Raw genomic sequence first — 20227 nt, 5'->3', positions numbered from 1 at the left:
TACCTATGGGAAGATAGACTGACCACCAGTCCCAAGTAGGAGAAGCCATGTAAGAAGCATGTGAGAAGCAAATGTGCTGAACCAGGAAGGCCTTAGTCTGTGGTTCCTAAAGGTGGATACGAGTCTAACGACTTCCACACTTCATTTAAAACAAAACAAAAACAAAAACAAAAAACAAAAAACAAAAAACATTCCAGAACACTGAGAATATACTAAGCTAGTGTTTTTCAAAATGTGATGCATGAGAAATCTGCATGAACAATCCTTCGGGAGCTTCCCACCGAATCAGAAGTTCTAAGACCCAGGGATCTACTTTAAATTAGTTTTGTAGGTGATTAGGCATCTGATGACTACCAGGGTAGTCAGGTGCTGGGACTCAACATACAACAAGGTAGACCTGGTCCCTGACTCATTATACTTTAATTTCATCCCCCTTCTCCCTCCCTCTCCTTTTTTTTTTCTGTCTCTGTGTGTGCGCGCGCGCGTGCGTAAGTCAGAGGGCAGCTCTCCGAAGTTATGGCATCAAACTTAAGAGATACCCACCTGCATCTGCCTCCCAAGTGTTGGGATTAAAGGCGTGAACCACCAAGCCAGACTAGTGAACAACTGATTCCAAAGAGCTGGAAAGGCAGGAAGGAGATGACACAGCAGGTGTGCCTAGGTCAGACTGACAAGGGCCAGGGGTATCTTAAAAGGATGGATGCCAAACAAAACCTGGAGAGGAATCTGCACCACAGAGAAACAGAGTAGCTGTCATTTCTTAGAAAAGAGGCAGCGCTGGGCTTGAGAAGTGGCCAGAGAAAAGGGACGCAGTGAGAAGCAGACCAAAGACAGAACTGCCTCCAAACCACCCTGGTCCACCGATACGCCCATTTCCGCCCTCAGTGATCGTTTCGCTCATTCCGGAGGCTTCCAGAAAAACCCTTCTCGGAGCTACACGGGCTCGAGGGAGGCCGGGTCCCAGGCGTGCGTAACTCTCCTGGGATCCTCCGCCCGCAGCTCACTGCCCACCCGCGGCGGGCCCGCCCGACGCGATGACGTCAGTGCGCGCGCGCCAGCGGGAGGAGGAGTAGGGGCCGCGGGCCGGCAGGCGCCCGGGCTTCGGTAACCTGTGCTGGGCGGGGGAGAGGAAGGGGCGGGGCGGGGAGCCCCCCGGAGTTGCTGGGTTGCGGACCGGACCCGGAGCGGGAGTCCTCGGCACGCTCGGCGCTCGCTGCTTCCCCGCGGCCGGCCCCGCACGGTCTGGCCATGGAGTTTCCGGACCTCGGGGCTCACTGTTCCGAGCCGAGCTGTCAGCGCTTGGGTGAGGGGCGGAGCGCGCGGCGGGGGGGGGGGCGGGGCCGGACGGCTGGGACCGGGGACTGCAGGTGGGGCGGGGAGGGTGGGCACCGGAGCTGGCGATGCCAGGAGGGCGGGGCTCCAAGTTGGGGAGGGGCGGGGGGTGCCGGGGGGCGTGGCCAAAGGCATCGTGGACAGTGGAAGGAAGGGGTGCAGTGTGCGGGCAAATAGGGCGGGGTTTTCCCTACCGGAGTGGAAGCCTTTAGCTAGAGGAAAGGACAGCCAGGTTAGTTTCCCTTTGAACCTGCAATCCCTGCCATCCTCTGTAGATTTTTTGCCACTCAAGTGCGATGCCTGCTCCGGCATCTTCTGCGCAGACCATGTGGCCTACGCCCAGCATCACTGTGGATCAGCTTACCAAAAGGTGAGGGGGCGATCGTGAGGGTGAAAGGGGGTGGTTCTGAGAAGAGCGGGAGCAGATGCTTTCAGGAATCTGTCTGCCTTGTATTTCCCACTCTTAGTTATTGTGTTTCTAAGCCCCGATCCTGGGAAACTTTGTTTTCTAGTGTATTTGTGGGTGGTATATCCAGGTTAAGAGGTTGGTGGGCGCTCAGACTGACTCCTGCTCCTTGACTATAGGATATCCAGGTACCTGTGTGCCCCCTCTGTAATGTGCCTGTGCCGGTGGCCAGAGGGGAGGCTCCTGACCGGGCTGTGGGAGAGCATATTGACAGAGACTGTCGCTCTGATCCCGCGCAGCAAAAACGCAAGGTAAATGAAAAATGGAAGGGTTGGTGATAGACCCCCCAGCTTCGAATACCGATGTCTGCAAACCTAAACGGCTAGCTCGGTGGGGAGAAAAGAGTTTCATAAATGACAAACCCTGCTTCATCTCAGATCTTCACCAATAAGTGTGAACGTTCGGGCTGCCGGCAGAGGGAGATGATGAAACTGACCTGTGACCAGTGTGGCCGAAACTTCTGCATCAAGCACCGTCACCCACTGGACCATGATTGCTCTGGGGAGGGTCATCTGACCAGCCGGGCGGGGTAATTGCCACCAAGTACTCTGTTGGCTTTGCTTCAGCCATAGCTGCCTTGACCAAAGTAGTCTTTATGTTTTTCCCCCTTTTGTTTCCGGAGTGAACCCAGAGCCTTGCACACACTAGGCGAGCACTGTTCCACTGAGCCTTGGCCCTTTTTTGTTCTTTCAGAGGTTTCACTTTTTAGCTCAGACTGGCCTCAACTTGTGGCTCTCCTCCTGCCTCAGACCTCCAATTCTGGGATTACAGTGTACATTACTTCAGGCTCTTTTTATTCCTTTGAGACAAGAGTCCACTAAGTTGCCCAGGTGTCATTGAACTCACTCTGCCCTACACAGTTTTCAGGTTTCCTGTCTGAACCTTCCAGGGAGCTGAAATTATAGACTATATGCAAAATTGGGCCCGGATTTAACTCCATTTATTTATTTATTTATTTATTTATTTATTTATTTATTTATTTATTTATTTATTTATTTAGGTTTTTTCGAGACAAGGTCTCTCTGTGGTGCTTTGGTGCCTGTCCTGGAACTCCCTTTGTAGACCAGGCTGGCCTCGAACTCACAGAGATCCTCCTGGCTCTGCCTCCCGAGTGCTGGGATTAAAGGCGTACGCCACCACCCGGCCTCTGATTTAACTCCTTTTCAAAGTATACATTTTGCAGAGTGCTTAGAGGAACTACCCTCTTAACTTCCAGAGCATATCCTGGGAGTGTGTTAGAATGCCTTTCTTCCCTGCAGGCTTGCTGCTATCTCCAGAGCTCAAGGTCTGGCTTCTCCAAGCACTGTCCCCAGTCCAAGTCGGACCCTGCCTTCCTCTTCCTCTCCCAGCAGGTAGGCCTACCTGTCTCTTCTCTCCCCCTTTGAACCCCTTCACATCTCTAACCACAGTCTGTTTAATGTCTGTCCTAGAGTCACATCCCAGACTCCACCCCGGACATCCCCTCCAGTGATTGCTTTACAGAATGGCTTGGTGAGTTAGGGAAGGTTGGATAGACAGAAGTAGATCCATACAGAGTCAAGTCCAAGGAAACTGGTCTTTCTTTCTCCCTTTGCAGAGTGAGGATGAGGCTCTGCAACGCGCCCTGGAACTGTCCCTTGCAGAGGCTAAACCCCAGGTCCCAAGGTACCTACTCTAAATGAAGGCAAGATCTGTTTGGAAGGATGGAGGTGGGGCCACTCCAACCCACTCCAATAGCTAACAACTTCGTTTCCAGATTAGATGAAATATCCCTAGAGGCCTTGATTTTCTCTGTACCAATGGCAACAATGCTAATATCTATAATATATATATATATATATGTATGTATGTATGTATATATGTGTGTATATATATATGTGTGTGTGTGTGTGTATGTATATATATATATATATATGTTATAGTAAAGATTGAGGTCACACTCAAGAGGTACTCAGCACCATGATACTGAACAGATCACATCCTCGGGTTTTATAAACTTAAACTCTTCCTTTCTCAGTTCTCAGGAGGAAGAAGACTTGGCATTGGCACAGGCACTGTCAGCCAGTGAGGCAGAATACCAACAGCAGCAGGTATGCGGACTGGCTAAAATGGGTCTTGTGTTGGGGGGTGAGAATTAGGGCCGCTCCCTCCCAGCTCTGGAGAGTATGGGGTGGGTGGTTATCTCTGCCTCCCTCCAGTGACTCCAGCTCATGCTGGCCCGGGACCTGCTCGCTCCTGTCCTGACTTTACCCTGTCTTCTCCTCCTCTCCTTGCTCCAGGCGCAGAGCCGTAGCTTGAAGCCGACCAACTGCAGCCTATGCTAGGGTCCTGGGCTTGGGGAGGGAGGCTCACCTGAGGACTGTGACCCTCACATCTCCAGGGTACCCAGGGGAAGGAAGCACAGAGAAGAAGCCCGGATTGCAGAGACAAGCAAGAGTGACGTGGAGGACACTCCATGGAGCCTGGAGAGGAAGGCAGTTTGTCCAGCCAAGCCAAGGAACGACCCTGCTAGTTCTGCTGCTGCAGAGGGTGGCTGGGAACCATTCTCTGTCTGGGGCCTTGGTAGACTCCATCCCCAGCCGCTTTCATCATGTCACCCCCCCCCCAACCCTTCACCCCCCATCCCAGGCTGCCACATGTAGTGGACAGGGAGAGGCCTGGGCAGAGTAAAGACCTTGGCAGTTAGTAAGAAGTCTGTGTGTTTCTTCTTTTCTCTAACCCAGAACAATCAATGTTGACAGGAATGTTCATTCAGCTCAAGGGTAGAGGCCCCACGCGGTTCCCCACACAACCAAGCCACAGCCGTCCTTGCGCAGTCCATTTAATTCCTTACAGTGCTTTCTGGAAGGCCCCTTTCCTGTACAATAGCGAGCACCGAACTCCTACAGCAGGATGAAAGAGGCCACGGAGAGGGAAGGCATCTTTTTCTCCTGAGTTAGCTTGTGGGAGGGAAGAGGCCACCCTCGTCACTGTGCGGAGTCCTGAGGTTTAGCGTCTTCGGAGACAGTTTCTTGTCCTTGCTGCTGCAGCTGCCACATTTCAGCATACACACCGCCTCGGGACAACAGAGCTTCGTGCCTGGGGTGATAAGGCAAGTCTAAGTCCCACCCACGGGTCTCACCCCAGTCTCAAAGAGAACGGAGTAAACAAGGGAGACGCCCGCCCTCCAGGAACCTCCGCCCTGCTCATCCTGCATGACTCACCTTCCTCTCTCTATGATGCAGCCGTCTTTGATGACAAGAATCTGGTCAGCATGGACCACAGTTGAGAGCCTGAGAGGTCAGACATCAGTTACCTACTACCCCCACCCAAAGCGGTCCGCAGGGCCGGCATACGAGCGCGCCCCGTAGCCCTGTACCTGTGTGCTACGACGATGGTGGTGCGGTTGGTGCAGACTTTGGCCAGCGAGGCCTGGATGGCTCTCTCGTTGGAAGTATCCAGTGCTGATGTTGCCTACAGGGAGAGCTTGGGTGAGAAGGTCTGGCTACCCAGAGACGCCAAGGAGAGGAGGATGCAGGCTCCTAGGGGAGGCCTCCAGGATAGTTTGGCTTTATGAACTACGTAAGACTTTGGTAAAGATGGACTGGTGATAGCTACGCGAGCTAGGAGCTGCTCGGGGCGTGGCTTGGCCGTGGATGGGAGGAGGACAGGCAAGTGTCGGGGCCTCACCTCATCCAGCAGAATGATGTCCGGAGCCTTGAGAATGGTGCGGGCGATGGCCACTCGCTGCTTCTCACCCCCACTCAGCTTCAGCCCCCGCTCGCCCACCTGCGTCTCATACCCTGCGGATATTAAGCCCCTCCCTCACGTCACATGTAAATCCACTCGGTTTCTGTGGGCAGGTGGGCAAGGGGAGGGTGGAACTGAATCTGAGGGATTAACAGGACTTCACTGGGTGGGGAGAGAGACCTCACCTTCAGGGAAAGAGAGGATGGCATCGTGAATGCCTGCAGCCTGAGCAGCAGCCTCTACCTCGCTGTCGCCGGCTGTGACGCGACCATAGCGGATGTTGTTGGCGATGGTGTCATTGAAGAGGACAGTGTCCTGGGGCACAACTCCAATGTGAGACCGGAGAGAGATCTGGGTCACCTGAGACCAAAAGACCAAAGATACCCTGTCCTGTGAGATCCCTTCAAGCTTCCAGGAAAGCACTGGGAAAAAGCTGCCTGGGGAAGATTCCACCATGGCCACCACAAATCCTAGCTGGGTGGACAAATCACACATCTCTCCAGGTCCTCTCCATTCACAAGCAGAAAACATGGCTTCTGCACCTTGAGAGACAGACATGCACACCTCACATGGCACACTGTCCTTGTGATTACTTCCCTGGGTGACTCTTGGTCACATGGCACTAAGGCCCAGGCTCTTACATTTTTGGAGGTCTGGAGAGTAAATCTGGGTGCCTCCCTTCCCCCCATTTATTTGGAGACAGGGTCTAGCTGAGTTAACTCAGGTTGGCCTTGAACTCATTTGTGGCTCTGGCAGAACTTGACCTTTCTATCCTCCACCCTGGGATCACAGTCCAGCACCATCAGACCATGCAAGGCCCTAGCTTTTTTGCAAGGCTGATATCTCAGGGACACCCATCCTTTGCTGTTCCTCCGTAGATCCCTAGCCTAGATCAGTCTTCTCTGCGGCAACCTTACCTGTGAAATGTCCTGTCCGTCTATTCGGATGCAGCCAGAGTTGATGTCATAGAAGCGAAACAGCAGGCGTAAAATTGTGCTCTTTCCTGACCCAGATGGCCCCACCTGTGACATTGGAAACATGGGAAGAAAGTTCTCAGGCCTTCTGGCTTTTAAGGCTCCCTCTTTAAAAGGCCACCAAGATCCAGGAAGGCTACAACATTCAATCCCGTTGCCTGTTACAATCAGGCTCTGAATGCCTAGCCAGGGTCATGAGGAGCCATCATCAGCACTGAATGAGAGAAAGTCAAGGAATTCCGGCCGAGTAGCTAGGTCTTCCCTCACCAGAGCCACCGTCTGTCCAGGCATCACAGTGAAGGACACATCCTGTAAGGTCTCCCGCCTGCAAGAAAGAACGGTGGATTCAGCAGTGGATCTATGGAATCCGACAGGAGCAGATGGACTCTCCAACCCCAGAGCTAGCAGTGGTCCCTCCCCTCTCCTGTCCAGGTTCTCTCTGTTCCCGATAGCACAGTGGTGGATTGCAGAGCTGGGGTTCTGAGCAGGACAAAGGGCAGGAAGGCGGTGTGCAAACAGACGAGGGGCAAGAAAGCACAAGACAACGCTCACCCATCAGCGTAGCTGAAGTGCACATTCTCAAACTCGATCTGGCCCCTGTGAAAACGAAGGGGCCCTGCTCCAGGGGCATCCTTCACCTGGAGAACACAGCCAACATGTGCTACCATCACTGGCCTGGGATTCCCAGACACAGAAGCCCGCCCCCTACCCCGTCTGACTCCTCCCCTTCTACTCACTTCTGTCTCCTCTTTCAGCAAGTCAAACATGTTCTCCATGTCAATGAAGTTAGTCTGGATCATCCTGCAAAAAAGAGTGACAGCTGGGGCCGAGGGACTGTGGGAGCCGTGCACCCCGAGCGGATGAGGGATGGGGACCAGGTTACCTGTAATAGGTGCCAAACCAGTTGAGAGGCATGTACAGTTGAGTGATGTACGTGCCGAAAAGCACAAAGTCCCCAACCTATGGAGACCCGGAGAAGCAAGTACGTCACGGGAAGGCTGCAGGTTGCTCTTGCTGTCCCTTTGTCGACAGCCCATCCAGGAGCCTACCGGCTCACACGGGTCCCTCTCCTTTCTCTCTCATGAGTCTGCCTCACCTGCAGCTTCTGCTCGCTGACGAAGTACGCACAAAGCAAGGAGCCAGCGAGGAGCCCAAGTCCAATCACCAAGTTCTGGGTCTGATTCAGGACCACCAGCGAAGCACTGGACTTCCACTCCAAACTCTAGGGACAGAAAAAAACAACGAGAGGAAGGACTGGCCTGTGTGGGCCAACCACCGCCCAACCCCAATCGGGGCCCAAGCATCTCCAAGTTTAACCCCTGGTGATGACACAGGTCAGCTCACGCGAGCATCCTCACCTGATACTTGATGATGGCCTCCCGATAGCGCTCTACTTCATAACCCTCAGCGTTGTAGTATTTCACCTGAGGAGTTCACACAGCACAGAACCGTTGGAGCATTCCCTCCAGAGGCCTGATCCCTTCTTCTCACTCTCTAAATTTGTTTCACTTTTATTTTTTGGTTTTTCGAGACAAGGTTTCTCTGTGGAGCCTGGTTATCCTGGAACTTACTCTGTAGATCAGGCTAGCCTGGAACTCAGAGATTCACCTGCCTCTGCCTCCTGAGAGCTGGGATTAAACTGTGTGCTGCTACAGCCTGGCATCTACATTTATTTATTTTTTAAGATTTATTTATTTATTATGTATACAGCATGTATGATTGCAGGCCAGAAGAGGGCATCAGATCTCATTACAGATGGTTGTGAGCCACCATGTGGTTCCTGGGAATTGAACTCAGGACTTCTGGAAGAACAGTCAGTGCTCTTAACCTCTGAGCCATCTCTCCAGCCCCTAAATTTATTTTTAATAATTTAAAAAATATTTTTTTGAGATGGGGTCTTGTTATGTAGCCTGGTTGACCTGGAACTTGCTACGTTGTCCGAGCTGGGCTTGAACTCAAGAGTCTTCCTGACTCTGCCGCTTCCCAATTTCTAATATCCCCTCCGGATCCTTTATCATTTCAGTGGTCCCAACCACGCTCCCCTGCCGCCTCTCCTCGCTTCCCACCACCATCTCAGGGCCTCTGTTACCGTCTCAAAGTTCAGCAGAGAGTCCACTGCTCGGGCCTTGGTGACATTTTCCTGTGTGTTCATGCTCCGGCGGAACTTGGCTCTCCACTCAGTGACCACAATCGTCAGTACTGGAGGAGGATGACAGGAGGGAGAGGAACAGGACATCATCCCCAACAGCTGAGACCAAATAGAGATGTCCATGCCCTGTGCCGCACATTCTAAACCTATGCTAGCACCCAGGAACCCAGACCCGGAAAGAGAGAGAACTGTACATTCACCAAGGAAAGGAGTTGCATGCAAGATATCTTTGTGGTCTTGCAAAGTTTCAAGTAGAAAAAATGCTTTTTAATTGGCACATAAAAAGAAGATGCATTGTGTTACATAGTTTTTCCTTGACTGGTGGTCACATGGGGAGGACCTAATGTGACATACATGCCCTTCCCTGGCTTTCAACTAAGCTTTGAACTAAGGTTCAACCTTGACAGGGAGTCAAGCCCACCAACCCTGAGGGTGCTGAAGGTCAGTAGGGTGAGTGAGGGTAGGGCTCATGGCCAAGGAAGACCCACACAGTTCAGGGAGATGGTTTCCCCAGGCAGCACTCACTGAGGTAAAGACTCATGCACAGGAACACAATGAGGCCAAACCAGGCATTGAAGAACATGCTGAAGTAGACGATGCCAATAATAATGTCAGCCAGGGTGGGGATGATGTTGAACACCAGGTAGCTAGAAGAGGAAGTCAGGTGAGAGAAAGGTTGGAAGGTTTAGACCCAGCAATCTTACCTCCACGAGTGTGTTACTGTAGTGTTTCATTTCCAACAGCAACAAATCCAACTACCTTTCAAGAGGTAGATGGCTAGTAAGTCCTGCTGACAAAGTTCTATAATCCCAGTTCTCTAGAAATTAAGGCAAGACTGAGAGCTTAAGGCTAGCCTGGGTAAAGACAAGGCTGAGGATGTGGATGGAGTGCTTTCTTAGAATGTGCAAGGCCCTAAGTGGTTCAATCTTCAGCATCACACACACATATACACATACACACACACACACACACACACACACACATACACACACACACACACATACACTCACACACACAAACACATACCAAAAGACAAAAACCCAAAACAATAACAAATAACCTCTATCAATTACAAGTAAGAGAGATCTTTGTACATGGATGAAATGGAATCTCAGCTGGGAGTGGTGGCACACTCGGGAGGCAGAGGCAAGGGGATCTCTGTGAGTTCAAGGCCAGCCTGCTCTACAAAGGGAGTTCTAGGATAGTCAGGACTACACAGAAAAACTCTGTCTTGAAAAAACAAAAGAAGGAAGGAGAGAGAAAGAAAGGAAGGAGGGAGGGAGGGAGGGAAGGAAGGAAACAAATCTCATGAGGTTTTGTTAAAGCAATTTTGAGAAAGAGCCTATGTTGTGGTAGCTTTTGGTTTAAAAAAAGAGTACCACATTAGTTCTGACTCTTCAGAGATTTAAAGCAAGATACAAAAGCATAAGTTAACATAGTAAGGTAACTCTAGAAAAACGAATGGAATTCTTAAGATTTGTTCTCTCTACATCTTCCTTTCTTTGTAAATTACGTGCCTATGGTTGGTAGGTGTGGGAGGCACCTTAGGAGGCCAGAAGACAGTGTGGGCTCTCCTGGAGCCAGAGTGACAGGCGGTTGTGAGCTGCCTGAGACCAGCGGTGCTGGGAACTGAACTCAGGTCCTCTGCAAAGGCAGTGTGTGCTCTTAACTGCTGAGCCTTCTCGCTAGGCCCCACTTTCGTTTCATGAGACAGAATCCTAACTCTTCCAAGACTCATTATGTAGCCGAGGCTAGCCCTGAACTCCTGACCCTCCTGCTTCTACCTCTTAAGTACTGGGATTACAGGCATGTGCCACCACATGAGCAGTCTGCATTGTTTGAGTTACTTGACATAAAACTTCTTCCTGTTGTTTGCCGAAAAGACCTTAAAGTAAGGTGTGGGGGGGGACGACAAGGCAGCTCAGGTTGGGTTGTCCCAGCTCCCCCGCTCACACCCCCCTCCCGCTGGTGTGGCACCTGAGCAGTCCCGTGACACTGGACGTCCCCCGGTCCACAATCCGAAGCACCTCCCCTGTCCGCCGGCCCAGGTGCCAGCGCAGTGAGAGTTCATGCAGGTGGGAGAAGAGACGTAGCTCCACGCCACGGGAGGTGAACTGCTGTACCCGGATCCACAGGAAGGTTCGGAGGTTGCTCACAAAACCTGGAGGAACCAGGGAAGCCTTTACTACTTGGTCTTGGGGGATGAGAAACATCAGCCCAACACCAAGAGGTCTAAGAGCCCAAAGGGCCTGTGGAAAGAAGGATCAGAAACAAGACAGTGAGGGAGCTGCCGTGGGAGAGACTGACGTCAACCAGGGTAAGGACAGAGTCCCTCATACCTGTACTGCCAGTGCCGCCCCCCTGGAGGAACTTGAGGAAGACATAAGTGGTAACAGTCCGGGCCAGGGAGCTCCAAGGAGCCTTCGAAGTCAGCAAGTTCACTGTGGATTAAAGGTACCGGGGTTCACCTCCAACACCCAGGTTCTGACCACCCAGCTTCCGTCTTCGTATAACCTCCCTAGGTAAGAGCCACCCCAGCCACTGAGCTGAACATCCCCTTCCACCCCCCTCACCAATGTCCCTATAGAAGATGGGGACCAACACATTGAGTGCCCGGTCCAACCCCATGAGCCCCAGGCAGATGAGCACAGTCAGCTGTAGTGCGGGACTCCCCCGAGGCCATAAGTAGCCGCTCAGGAGGCGAAGCTTCCTGCCAAGGTCTTTCCAGGTGGATGTCCGGTCTGTGGATCGGGCCTAGGAAGATGGCACACAGGACAGGAGTTAGAAGCAAAGAAGTAGACTCGCCCCAGTATCCTCAGGAAATAACAGAGGGGACCACAGTTCACGGGCATCTGGCGCTCACAAGTGTCCCCTCTCAGTGGTTCGGAAAGCCACTGGATCACAGACTGAACTTTGTGATGAGGACTCATTCACCTCTGGGGGCAGGATGATCAGGTCCCCCGAGAAATTTCTTCTCCCAAAGTTTGGTGGCATTGATACAAAAGCCAGCATTCGCCCAGAGGCTTGAAGATAGTTCTACTTGTTAAAAGGAGTTATTCTGATCTCTGGCAAAAGGGGGTACATGGCTCTTCCACTGACATATAACTATGGTGCCACCTGTTAGCATGTCAATGCTAGCCTCTTGGCTCCTCCCTAGTCACAAGTCCCCACCCTAGCTCAGACTCCCTTACTTCCAGGTCTCATATAACCCTGGAGACACGCACCCTCCCACACACACCCCTGTTGCTTCTCTGCTTTCCCCAGAGACGGCTTTGGTAGTTTGGAATAAACTTTTCACCCATGGAGAGGCTGTTTTGATGTCTTTGTTGTGCCCATTTTATTCAAGGATGATGACAGGGTATAAAATCAAACATTTACAAGGTACTGTATTCTACCCCCAGCATAGACACAAAGATACACTCTTGATTGAAAAAAAAAAAAATAGGTATACCTGGTCCTTTTCTTTTTTCTTTTTGGTTTTACAAGACAGGGTTTCTCTGTGTAACAGCCATGGCTGTCCTAGAACTCACTTTGTAGACCAGGCTGGCCTTCAACTCACAGAGATCCGCCTGCCTCCGGGATTAAAGGCATGGGCTACCAAACTTGGCATACCTGGTTCCTTTCTACATCTTGGTCTTCTTCGTGAACCCGTAGGGTGTATGACTGGGGTCGAAGTCCAGGGGCCCAGAGCCCCAGGATAAACAATCCTCCAGAGGTCACATATCGCAGGATCCACAGGCCGAACTGAACCTGGAATGAAACAGAGCACAGGTGTAAACCAGGATACAAAACCCATTGTATTACTGCTTATAACACTCAGATGCTTCTCAGGGGCCTAGCAACAGGTTTAAAAAAAAAAAAACAAAAAAACAAAACCACAGTGACTCAGCACAGACACACCCCATTCAATGCTAGCTATTCCCACCAGTTGACTATCAGCCTCCAGCCACCTTCAGACACCCTTCTTTTCTTTCTTAAAAGAGTCATCCTAAAGCATGGAACCAGTAGGTCCAGAAGCAGTACTTATCAACCGTCAATGCCTCTCCTCCTCCTCCCCAGAAGGCCCCCTCACCTGCTGGCCCAGATCTGCCCTGGCCCACCACCACTGTGGGCTGTTCCAGGATACCAGGGCCAAGTTCTCGGCTGCAAACGCCACGGTCCAGAGGAGCAGGAGACCCGAGCTATGCCTGAACTTCATCCAGACGCCCATTGCCAGACTCTGCCGTGCCAGGCGCCGCTCCACCACGAGCAGCCACAAGCCACAGGTGCTGGCCAGACTCTCCAGCGCGGAAGCCAACAGTAGGTAGCCTGGCAAGGGGACCCCCCGTGCAGTGCCCACTCGGCCAGTAAGGCCGGCCAGGGGCAGAGCCACCTGAAGTGTGGCCAGAAACAGCTGCAGCGCATAGGGAGCCACCCGAGGGCCAGCCACCCAAAAGAGTTCCTCTGTGCCAGCAGGCACCTCCCGACGCCTGCAGGGAAGAACCAGCACCAAGGCCAGTACCCCCAGGGCCATGAGTGTCGAGGGCACGAGTGTGAAGAAGAAGCAGGGACTCAAGCCATTCTGAGTCCAAGCCGGCCCCACCGGCCCTTCGGCCTCGCAGTAGTCGCCCACGGTCACCATGGCGATGTGTGGCTGCCGGCCGAACTGGAGGTCACTGCAGTAGCAGGGAGTCGGGCCGGCCACTCGGGGAGGGCCGCGGAGGCCGGGGCGTCTTGGGACATGGAGCTACGCCGCTGGGGTCGCGGCGAGGGCCGCACGTGGACCTGCCACCCTGCCCCACTCGGCTCGCGCACGCGCCGTCACCACGCACACTCACGCAAGCCACGTACGCCGTCCCAGCCGATTCCCACTCGCTAGCAGCTGGGACCCTCCGGCCCAGAGCCGCGGCACACACACACACAAAAAAAATGTTGTGCCCTTTACGGCAGCGGCCCCGCCCACCGGATCTATCCAGGGCTCCCATTGGTCAAGCGCGAGGAACGCACCCAGGGCTGAGAGCCGACTAGGTCACGTGTTCAGGGCGGGAAATCTGACCTAGTGGTGTCTTACTGGAGACCTTGACCTCCACAGAATTGTCCCTCAGACTCAGCGCCACCCACCTCCGCCCTTTAAATAGTTGTTACACTGTAGCTCAGCTGGTCTTGAACCCGCTTCAGTTCCCTTGTTTTAAGCCTCCTAGTACTGGGATTTCAAGCATGAGCCAACAGGATGACTTTTGTTTCCTTCGGTGCTAGAGATCGAACCCAGAGCATCAACAAGCTACTGAGCTACACTGGAAACGGCCCTTCCAGCTCTGTATCTGCCGTGCCACAGCTCTGCGTGTTTCCAGAGTCTCCCGGCCAGGTCTCTTACACCTAAGATCCCAGCTGCTGCGTGAGAAAAAGGAGGCACAACCCAATCAAAGTCCCTTCTTTATTAAGGGTTATCAAGCTGTATAGGGTTTCCCACCCTGTTCTGCTGCGGACAAGGACAGCAGAGTCCACCACCTTCGGCATAGTTTACCTCCCACAGTCAACAGAGCTGGGGACGGGAGTGGGGGGGGGGTAGGAGCTGAACCCCAGCATGCAATGTCAAAGCCCTAGGCTAGGGTGAGTCCATTATCCCTTTATCCTCCTCTAGAGAAGTGAGGGATGCAGGGCAGAGCTCTCTTGCTGGGATATAGATGACTGAGGTCACAATCCTGCCCTGGCAGTCCCCCGTGCAGGGGGTGGTACGGTAAGCAGCAGTGGGGGGGGGCAGGGCAGGAAGGCTTCACACTCCCAAGTGCCCACCCTAAAAGTCGGAGAGGGTAGTCAAGAATTTCCATCCTGTTCCTGCGGGATTTCGAAACCTCCCACCTTAGTGTCAAAAGATAGGGTGAGGGGAGCTGGGAGCTACGTCTCTCACCCCAACAGAAAGCAAGAAGCCAAACAGAAGGAGGCCGGGCGAACAGAAGAGGAGCGAGCAGTGCACACACATGCCAGTGATGTGGAGGGGGCAGGAGAGGTGAGCTGGCTGTAGCGCTGGGTGAGGACTGGGGGTGAGGTAAGGGCCACAGCCTGAGCTGCTCAGCTGTTTCAGATGGGGGGGGGGGGCGGGGGCTGGGCTGCAGGGGTTGAGGGTTCGGGCCCTGCCTCCCCCCACTCCACGGTTGGCACACAGGTTCTTCCGCTTGGCAGCTTCTGTGGTGGGAAGCCCTCTGGAGACTTGCAGGGGTGGGTGCAAAGACGGCAGTGCCGGGAGTGGGCTGGGGACCAGTTTCTAGCACCACACTCTGAGCCAAGGGAGGCCTGGGGATGAGGCTAGAGTCTCCCGTGCCCCTAGTCCCTAGGCCTCAAACTCCTCTTGGGCTGTGGCAAGCCCAGCGTTGGCACCTCCCTTGGCCGCGCAGGGACACACAAACACCACACACGTGGGGCCAGGCAACACTCAGAGACCCCCTCTCGTGGCAGGCAGACGGTTGGCAGGGCAGCTGTTGCCTCCATCCTGGAGCATGGGGACCCTCTTCTACCTTGTCTATACCTGTGGAGAGAAAATTGACCGGCAGTAGATAGTCGTCAGCTATCTTCTTGCCCGACTGGAGTCTAGACATAAAGGAAATAAAAAGCTGGAAGCTTGGGGGAGTAAGCCTTGAACTTCAGAACAGTAAAAGGAAGTAAGGTTTTTTTTTTTTTTTAATTTATTTGTGCATTATGGGTGTTTTGTCTGCATGTAAGTCTGTAAATCACTTACGTGCAGTGCCTGTGGAGACCAGAAAGCATCTGATCCCCTGATACTGGAGTTATACATGGTTCTGAGCCACCATGTGGGTGCTGGAAATCCAGCCTGGGTCCCCTGGAAGAGCCCCCAGGGTCCTTAACCATTGAGCCATCTCTCCAGCCCCAAGAAAGTGTGTTTTGAAGGGGAGTGGAGAGCACCATGCGCTGAGTGGGAGACACTTTCCTTAGAGGGGAAGCTGTGCTGCCCCCCCCCCCCGGAAGTCACTACTGCCGACAGCTGTTGTTGCTCTTGAGCCCTTACCTTGTGCACTTGAGGGGGCAGCTCATCCTCCGAGCCCTCCTCGGGCACGGGCTCCGGATGTCTTGACGCTGGCTGCCCATCTTCTGCCCATCCTCCCAGGGGCAGCCTGGAGAAGTGAGAGGGAGCGCGGGGCACTGTGCCGGGGTCTGTAGAGAGAGGCAAGAACACGGAGGGCAAGGTGAAGGTCCGGGGGACTGCTTGGAGGCGTCGTCTCCTTGGACCCCATCCCGCCGGTCTCCTTCTCCTTCTAAAGGACCACCCTTCTCCGGAAACCTCTCTGCTCCTAGACTCCCAGTCGGATACCTGTGATACCCCCGTAGCGTCTCTGGAAGCCCCCGTGCAGGGCGGTGGTCTCGGGTGCTCCAGACCGGGTTGCGGCACAGGGATAGCTGGCGGACCGCGGGATAGGTTGGGAGGCCCGGGCACCGTCTCCGCCCTCTTCAGGGGCGCTCTCTCCACTCTCATCGCTCTCCCGGCGGTGCCACACATGCCGCTCGGGCTCAGCCTGGGTCTGCTGCTTGTGGAGCTGAAGAAGTGGGCAGGGAGGGGCGGTTAGTGGGGACAGAAGGGAGTCTACCTGAAACAGCCGTACCCACCACAGCACCGTCCACTCCCACTCCCACACACGGCATCGAAGATGTTAGTCGTGTACAACAGATGTGGGATGCTCTGTGGAGAGCCCTGGAAAAGTCCCCTGCGTAGCTCAGGTTGACCTTAAACCCAACGCGTCATTGATAACGATCTTGAATTTCTGATCCTCCTGACTTTGTCTCCCCCAGGATTAGAAACATTTAGGCGGTGCTGGGGACGGAACTATCGGCCATGCACATGGAGTGAGCACTCTACTAAATGAGCTATACCCCCAGGCCTCACTTTACCCACTCTGATTAAAGGACGTTCACAGAGGGGTCTAAGTGCCAGGTACTGTTTTAGGTGCGCAGAGCGCAGTAGTGAACAGACAGAACCGGCCCCCTTGTGGGGCTTGTACCCTAGTGGTGGTGGTTAGGAGGCAGAATTGACCACAGACTGTTAAATATAGACACAGATGAACCTCAGATAGCACCGGATGCCTTGGGGAAGACAAGAAAACCCAGGAGGCAGCTGTGTGTGTGAGAAGTCAACACGAGGTAGCAGGAATAAGGCCAGCCTGGTCTGCAGTCAAGAGTCAGGCTGTTTTCAAAAGCCAAGACAAAAAGAAAGGGAGGGAGGAAGGAGAGGAGGAGAGAAGGAAAAAGATTCAGGAGGAGGAGCTGGCCTGGAGACACAGGCCTGTAACCCCAGCTACTTGGGAGGCCACGGAAGGAAGATCTTTAGGTAATTTCGTGAAAATGGCTCTCAAAATAAAATAGTAAGAAAAAGGAAGGCTGAGGATATATATAGTTCCGGGCTTGCCCAGCATGTCCAGGGCCCCGAGTTCAATCCTCAGTACTGAAAAAAAGACATTAGATTCAAGAGAGTGGAGACAGGAGGCTTTTACTGCGAACCATTAGAAAGTCTTGGAGAGAGGAGGAGGTGAGAGGACTCCAGGAAACAGGAGAGCACTCTTGGCTAAAGATGCCATTAAGAGGACGTGTGTGACCATGGAGACTACAGAGCAGGTAAGGGGCAGAGAAGGGCTGAAATCTCCTGTGGCTCAGCTGCCCACTCACCTGGTGCATATAGAGGGCATGAAGACTCATCTCCGTGGACGCGTATTCTGACAGCACCAGGCTCTGTAGCTGCCCTTCCCACACGCTGCTCCCGGAGCTGGCTGTCCTGGCATCCACTCTGTCCCTCCCAGCACAGACAGACAGCAGTCGTCAACGTTTTCAAGATCTGTACGCGTTTCTGTGGGCTACTGCCATGCCCCCCCCCCCCATCACGACCCACCTCCACTCACCCAGAGCCTGTCATGGTGCTGGGGGCCCGGCCTTGGGGCAGCTGGCCAGGTTGTAGTGGGGAGAAGGAGCGGAGGGCAGAAGCAACTTCAGCCCTGTGCCTGGAGCCCTGCAGGTCTCTGGAAAGTGGGGGTCCCCGGCAGGATGAGCCAGCTACCACATTTGCAATAAGACTCAGCGGCTATGATGAAAAAAGGGATGAGCAGAATGCTCAGGGCAGGGTGAGGCCTCTAATGTCCTAGACCTCAGGACCCAGTGGCCCAGACTGAACAGTCAAAGGGACCTCCCACCCTGTCACCCAGTGTCCCGTACTCATTCCCCTCACTGGAATCCGCCATGCCCACCATCGCCCAGGCCCTAGATACGCACCTCAGACTCAGACTGTAGGGACTGGATGGACGTGAAAAGGGCATTCTCAGGGAGCAGACCACCTTGGGCAAGGCCGGCAGCTGCTCCATCCCGCTGCACCTGCTCCTTGAGGAAGCCCAGGAAGGCTGTGCTCTCACGAGGTGGCTGCCAGCCGGGATTAGTGATGGCGAAGTGCATGAGTGACAGCTCAGTCTTCCCATCCTCAGCCTGCTGGTACACCGAGGCCTCGGTCTGCCCTCCAGACAGCCACTGTGCGGGGGAGAAGGCCGTAAGCAGGCCTGAGTGCTTACAAGAACCTTCCCTGGGTTTTTTGGTTTTTTTTGTTTTCCTGCTGGGAAGAGGCCCTGACCCTGGAGGACCATGACTGCAATGCATTGTCATATCTGTCCAGAAACCCTGATGCCCGCCCCAGGAGTGGCCACACACTGGGTCGGTCACTTGTCCTGTACTTTTCTCAAGGGGGCATGGCTGACGGTTCAAATCAAGGCTGGAATCCAGTCAGATTCCTGGAGACCGGTGCGTCCTTGGTGCAGGAATGCCCACAGGCAGGACTACCTTTCTGTGGTTTGCGGGCTTGGAAAGGATAGCTCCTTGCAGTTTTCCCAAGGTTACTATGTGCCGACGTTGTCCCTGACCATCGGCCCTGACCTGCCCTCGTACCTGAGGATGACCATGCTGGCGAACATCCATCTGAGCAAAGGAGCAGGTGTCCCCAACGCCGACAACCTCCACTGTGAAGTTGCGGAAGAAGTCTATGATCTCCAGGGCCCGCGGGCGTAGGCAGAAAATGAGAATCAGGGGTGTGACAATGGGACTCAGCAGCTCCTCCAAGATGAACACCTAAAAGGGAGGGGGGGCTCGGGTTACAGGCAAGCAGGAGAGAGCCCAGCCCTTATCACCAAGACACCAGTCGGTCTCTAGCAGGCCCTAACTCCAACTCCACTCACTGCCTTGTACTGGAAGAGCTGGGCAAACTCGTCCCGGGTCTGCGAGCGGTGGGCATTACCCTGCCAGTGGTCAGGCATGTAGTGGATATGAGCGAGGATCACTCTGAGCAGCTGTTCAGGGCAGAACACCATGTGCTGGTCTGGGATGAAGGACCTAAGCGGGATCAGGTTCGTGGTTAAGACAGAAGCCTTTCCCAGAATGCCAGTCAGCTGCTGACTCCCACCCACTGCCCTGGCACACCTGCACACGGTCACTGTGACCCCCAGAAGTGTGACGGTAGTGAGGACATGTTCCACAGCTAACACGTCTTCGTCATAGATGGTGAGAGCGATCAGCACAGCCAGGATCGAGCCGGCGAAGAAAGCACCATTCTTGGCCAGCAGGGTCAGGAGCGGCGACAGGAAGCAGTTCATGTACTTGGAGGCCGGCTTGTAGCCACGGTTGAGGCGGGACTGCAGCTCGTGTTCCAGCTCATTGAAGTGGCGGAGGTAGCAGCGGCCATACAGTGACCAGCAACGCGCTCCCAGGGCCCCCGGCTCTCTCTTCAGCACCTCGGCGTAGCTGAAGAAGGCGTAGAGGATCTGCCAGATGAGGATGAGGGGGCAGAGCAGGAAGTTGGCGATGCCGATCCACAGGATGCGGTTGCTGAGGCGCTGGGCCAGCTCCAGCCGCTGCCCCCCACGCTTGTACTCCGCCTTGAGGCTCCATTCATTGAGAAACAGAGAGCCGGGTCCCCAGAAGAGGATCAGCTCAAAGTTGTACTTGAGACCCCGCGTGAAAAAGACCACCTCTCCAAGGCCAGGCAGGCGGAAGCGCAGAGGCAGGAGGGACTTGTTCACCAGGGCCACCATGTAGTTCTGGAAACGCAGGATGCGGTGGTAGATGTCCAACTCGGTCAGCTCACGCTTGTGGATGCAGATCTGATGCTCTTTCTGGGTCTGCACAATCCGGGCCTGCACCTCCTGCCATGTGCAGTATGGAAGGGCCGACTGCAGGGTGGGAACGGACAAGAGACAGAGCACAGGAGATGTTACCCGAAGCCTTGGCCCTACCCAGATCTAAGTCGTGTGCTTAGATGAGAGGGGTTCCCTGACCTGTTTCAGTTCAGGTCTGGAATGCCCCTCAAAGGCCCATGTGTTAAGGGCTGGCTCCCCAGCCAGGGCTACTACTAGCAAGAGGTAGAATGCTCAAGAGAGAGGGCTAGAGGGATTAAATTAGGTCATGGGGGCTGCTCTTGGATGACATCATTGGGACTTTGGATCCTGCCCCTTCCTGCCTTCCTCTTTGCTTCCTGTCTGCCATGATGTGAACAGGCTTCCTCTGTCATGTATGCTGGCCATGACATATCATGTGATGTGCTCTTGCTGTGACATGTGTTATGTTCTTGACATGACATGTGATGTG

The 20227-nt window shown here is 54.0% G+C and overlaps 3 protein-coding genes across 6 annotated transcripts in view; 1 reads left to right on the top strand and 2 right to left on the bottom strand.

Annotated features, from left to right (window-relative positions):
• The first annotated feature begins 1077 nt into the window (after positions 1-1077).
• Positions 1078-4353, top strand: Zfand2b (zinc finger AN1-type containing 2B). Of its 2 annotated transcripts, none has more exons than XM_006972165.4 (9): positions 1078-1303; positions 1608-1702; positions 1918-2049; positions 2176-2327; positions 3058-3150; positions 3229-3289; positions 3375-3442; positions 3795-3867; positions 4158-4353. In XM_006972165.4, exons 1-9 carry the CDS (start codon positions 1249-1251, stop codon positions 4215-4217), a joined length of 789 nt encoding a protein of 262 aa, XP_006972227.1. In that variant the 5' UTR covers positions 1078-1248; the 3' UTR covers positions 4218-4353. The 2 variants fall into 2 exon arrangements, with proteins under 2 accessions (XP_006972227.1, XP_006972228.1); XM_006972166.4 differs by having other exon boundaries at positions 1119-1303; positions 4057-4243.
• Positions 4354-4582: 229 nt separating this feature from the next.
• Abcb6 (ATP binding cassette subfamily B member 6 (LAN blood group)) lies at positions 4583-13609 on the bottom strand. The gene is made up of 19 exons (XM_006972164.4): positions 12702-13609; positions 12242-12379; positions 11203-11383; positions 10969-11070; positions 10607-10790; positions 9155-9276; positions 8570-8679; positions 7839-7904; positions 7577-7702; positions 7364-7440; positions 7218-7281; positions 7033-7118; positions 6748-6805; positions 6424-6528; positions 5692-5866; positions 5447-5559; positions 5136-5230; positions 4981-5049; positions 4583-4855 (listed from the first exon to the last, which is right to left on the bottom strand). Exons 1-19 carry the CDS (start codon positions 13248-13250, stop codon positions 4744-4746), a joined length of 2532 nt encoding a protein of 843 aa, XP_006972226.1. The 5' UTR covers positions 13251-13609; the 3' UTR covers positions 4583-4743.
• Positions 13610-14028: 419 nt separating this feature from the next.
• The window catches only part of Atg9a (autophagy related 9A), an 11570-nt gene continuing 5371 nt past the window's right edge, over positions 14029-20227 (bottom strand). For all 3 annotated transcript variants that reach the window (XM_006972161.4, XM_015985520.3, XM_015985514.3), the window contains 9 exons: positions 19064-19812; positions 18823-18976; positions 18536-18715; positions 17876-18124; positions 17509-17687; positions 17279-17396; positions 15933-16155; positions 15630-15775; positions 14029-15131 (listed from right to left, as the gene is read on the bottom strand). In XM_006972161.4, coding sequence (XP_006972223.1) covers positions 15126-15131; positions 15630-15775; positions 15933-16155; positions 17279-17396; positions 17509-17687; positions 17876-18124; positions 18536-18715; positions 18823-18976; positions 19064-19812 — 2004 coding nt within the window. In that variant the 3' untranslated portion in view covers positions 14029-15125. The remainder of the gene's footprint in view (positions 15132-15629; positions 15776-15932; positions 16156-17278; positions 17397-17508; positions 17688-17875; positions 18125-18535; positions 18716-18822; positions 18977-19063; positions 19813-20227) is intronic.

This window comes from Peromyscus maniculatus, chromosome 13, assembly GCF_049852395.1.
Source record: "Peromyscus maniculatus bairdii isolate BWxNUB_F1_BW_parent chromosome 13, HU_Pman_BW_mat_3.1, whole genome shotgun sequence".
Lineage (NCBI taxonomy): Eukaryota > Metazoa > Chordata > Mammalia > Rodentia > Cricetidae > Peromyscus > Peromyscus maniculatus.
Note: the sequence above shows the minus strand (reverse complement) of the source record. Positions and strands in the feature narration are given on the sequence as shown.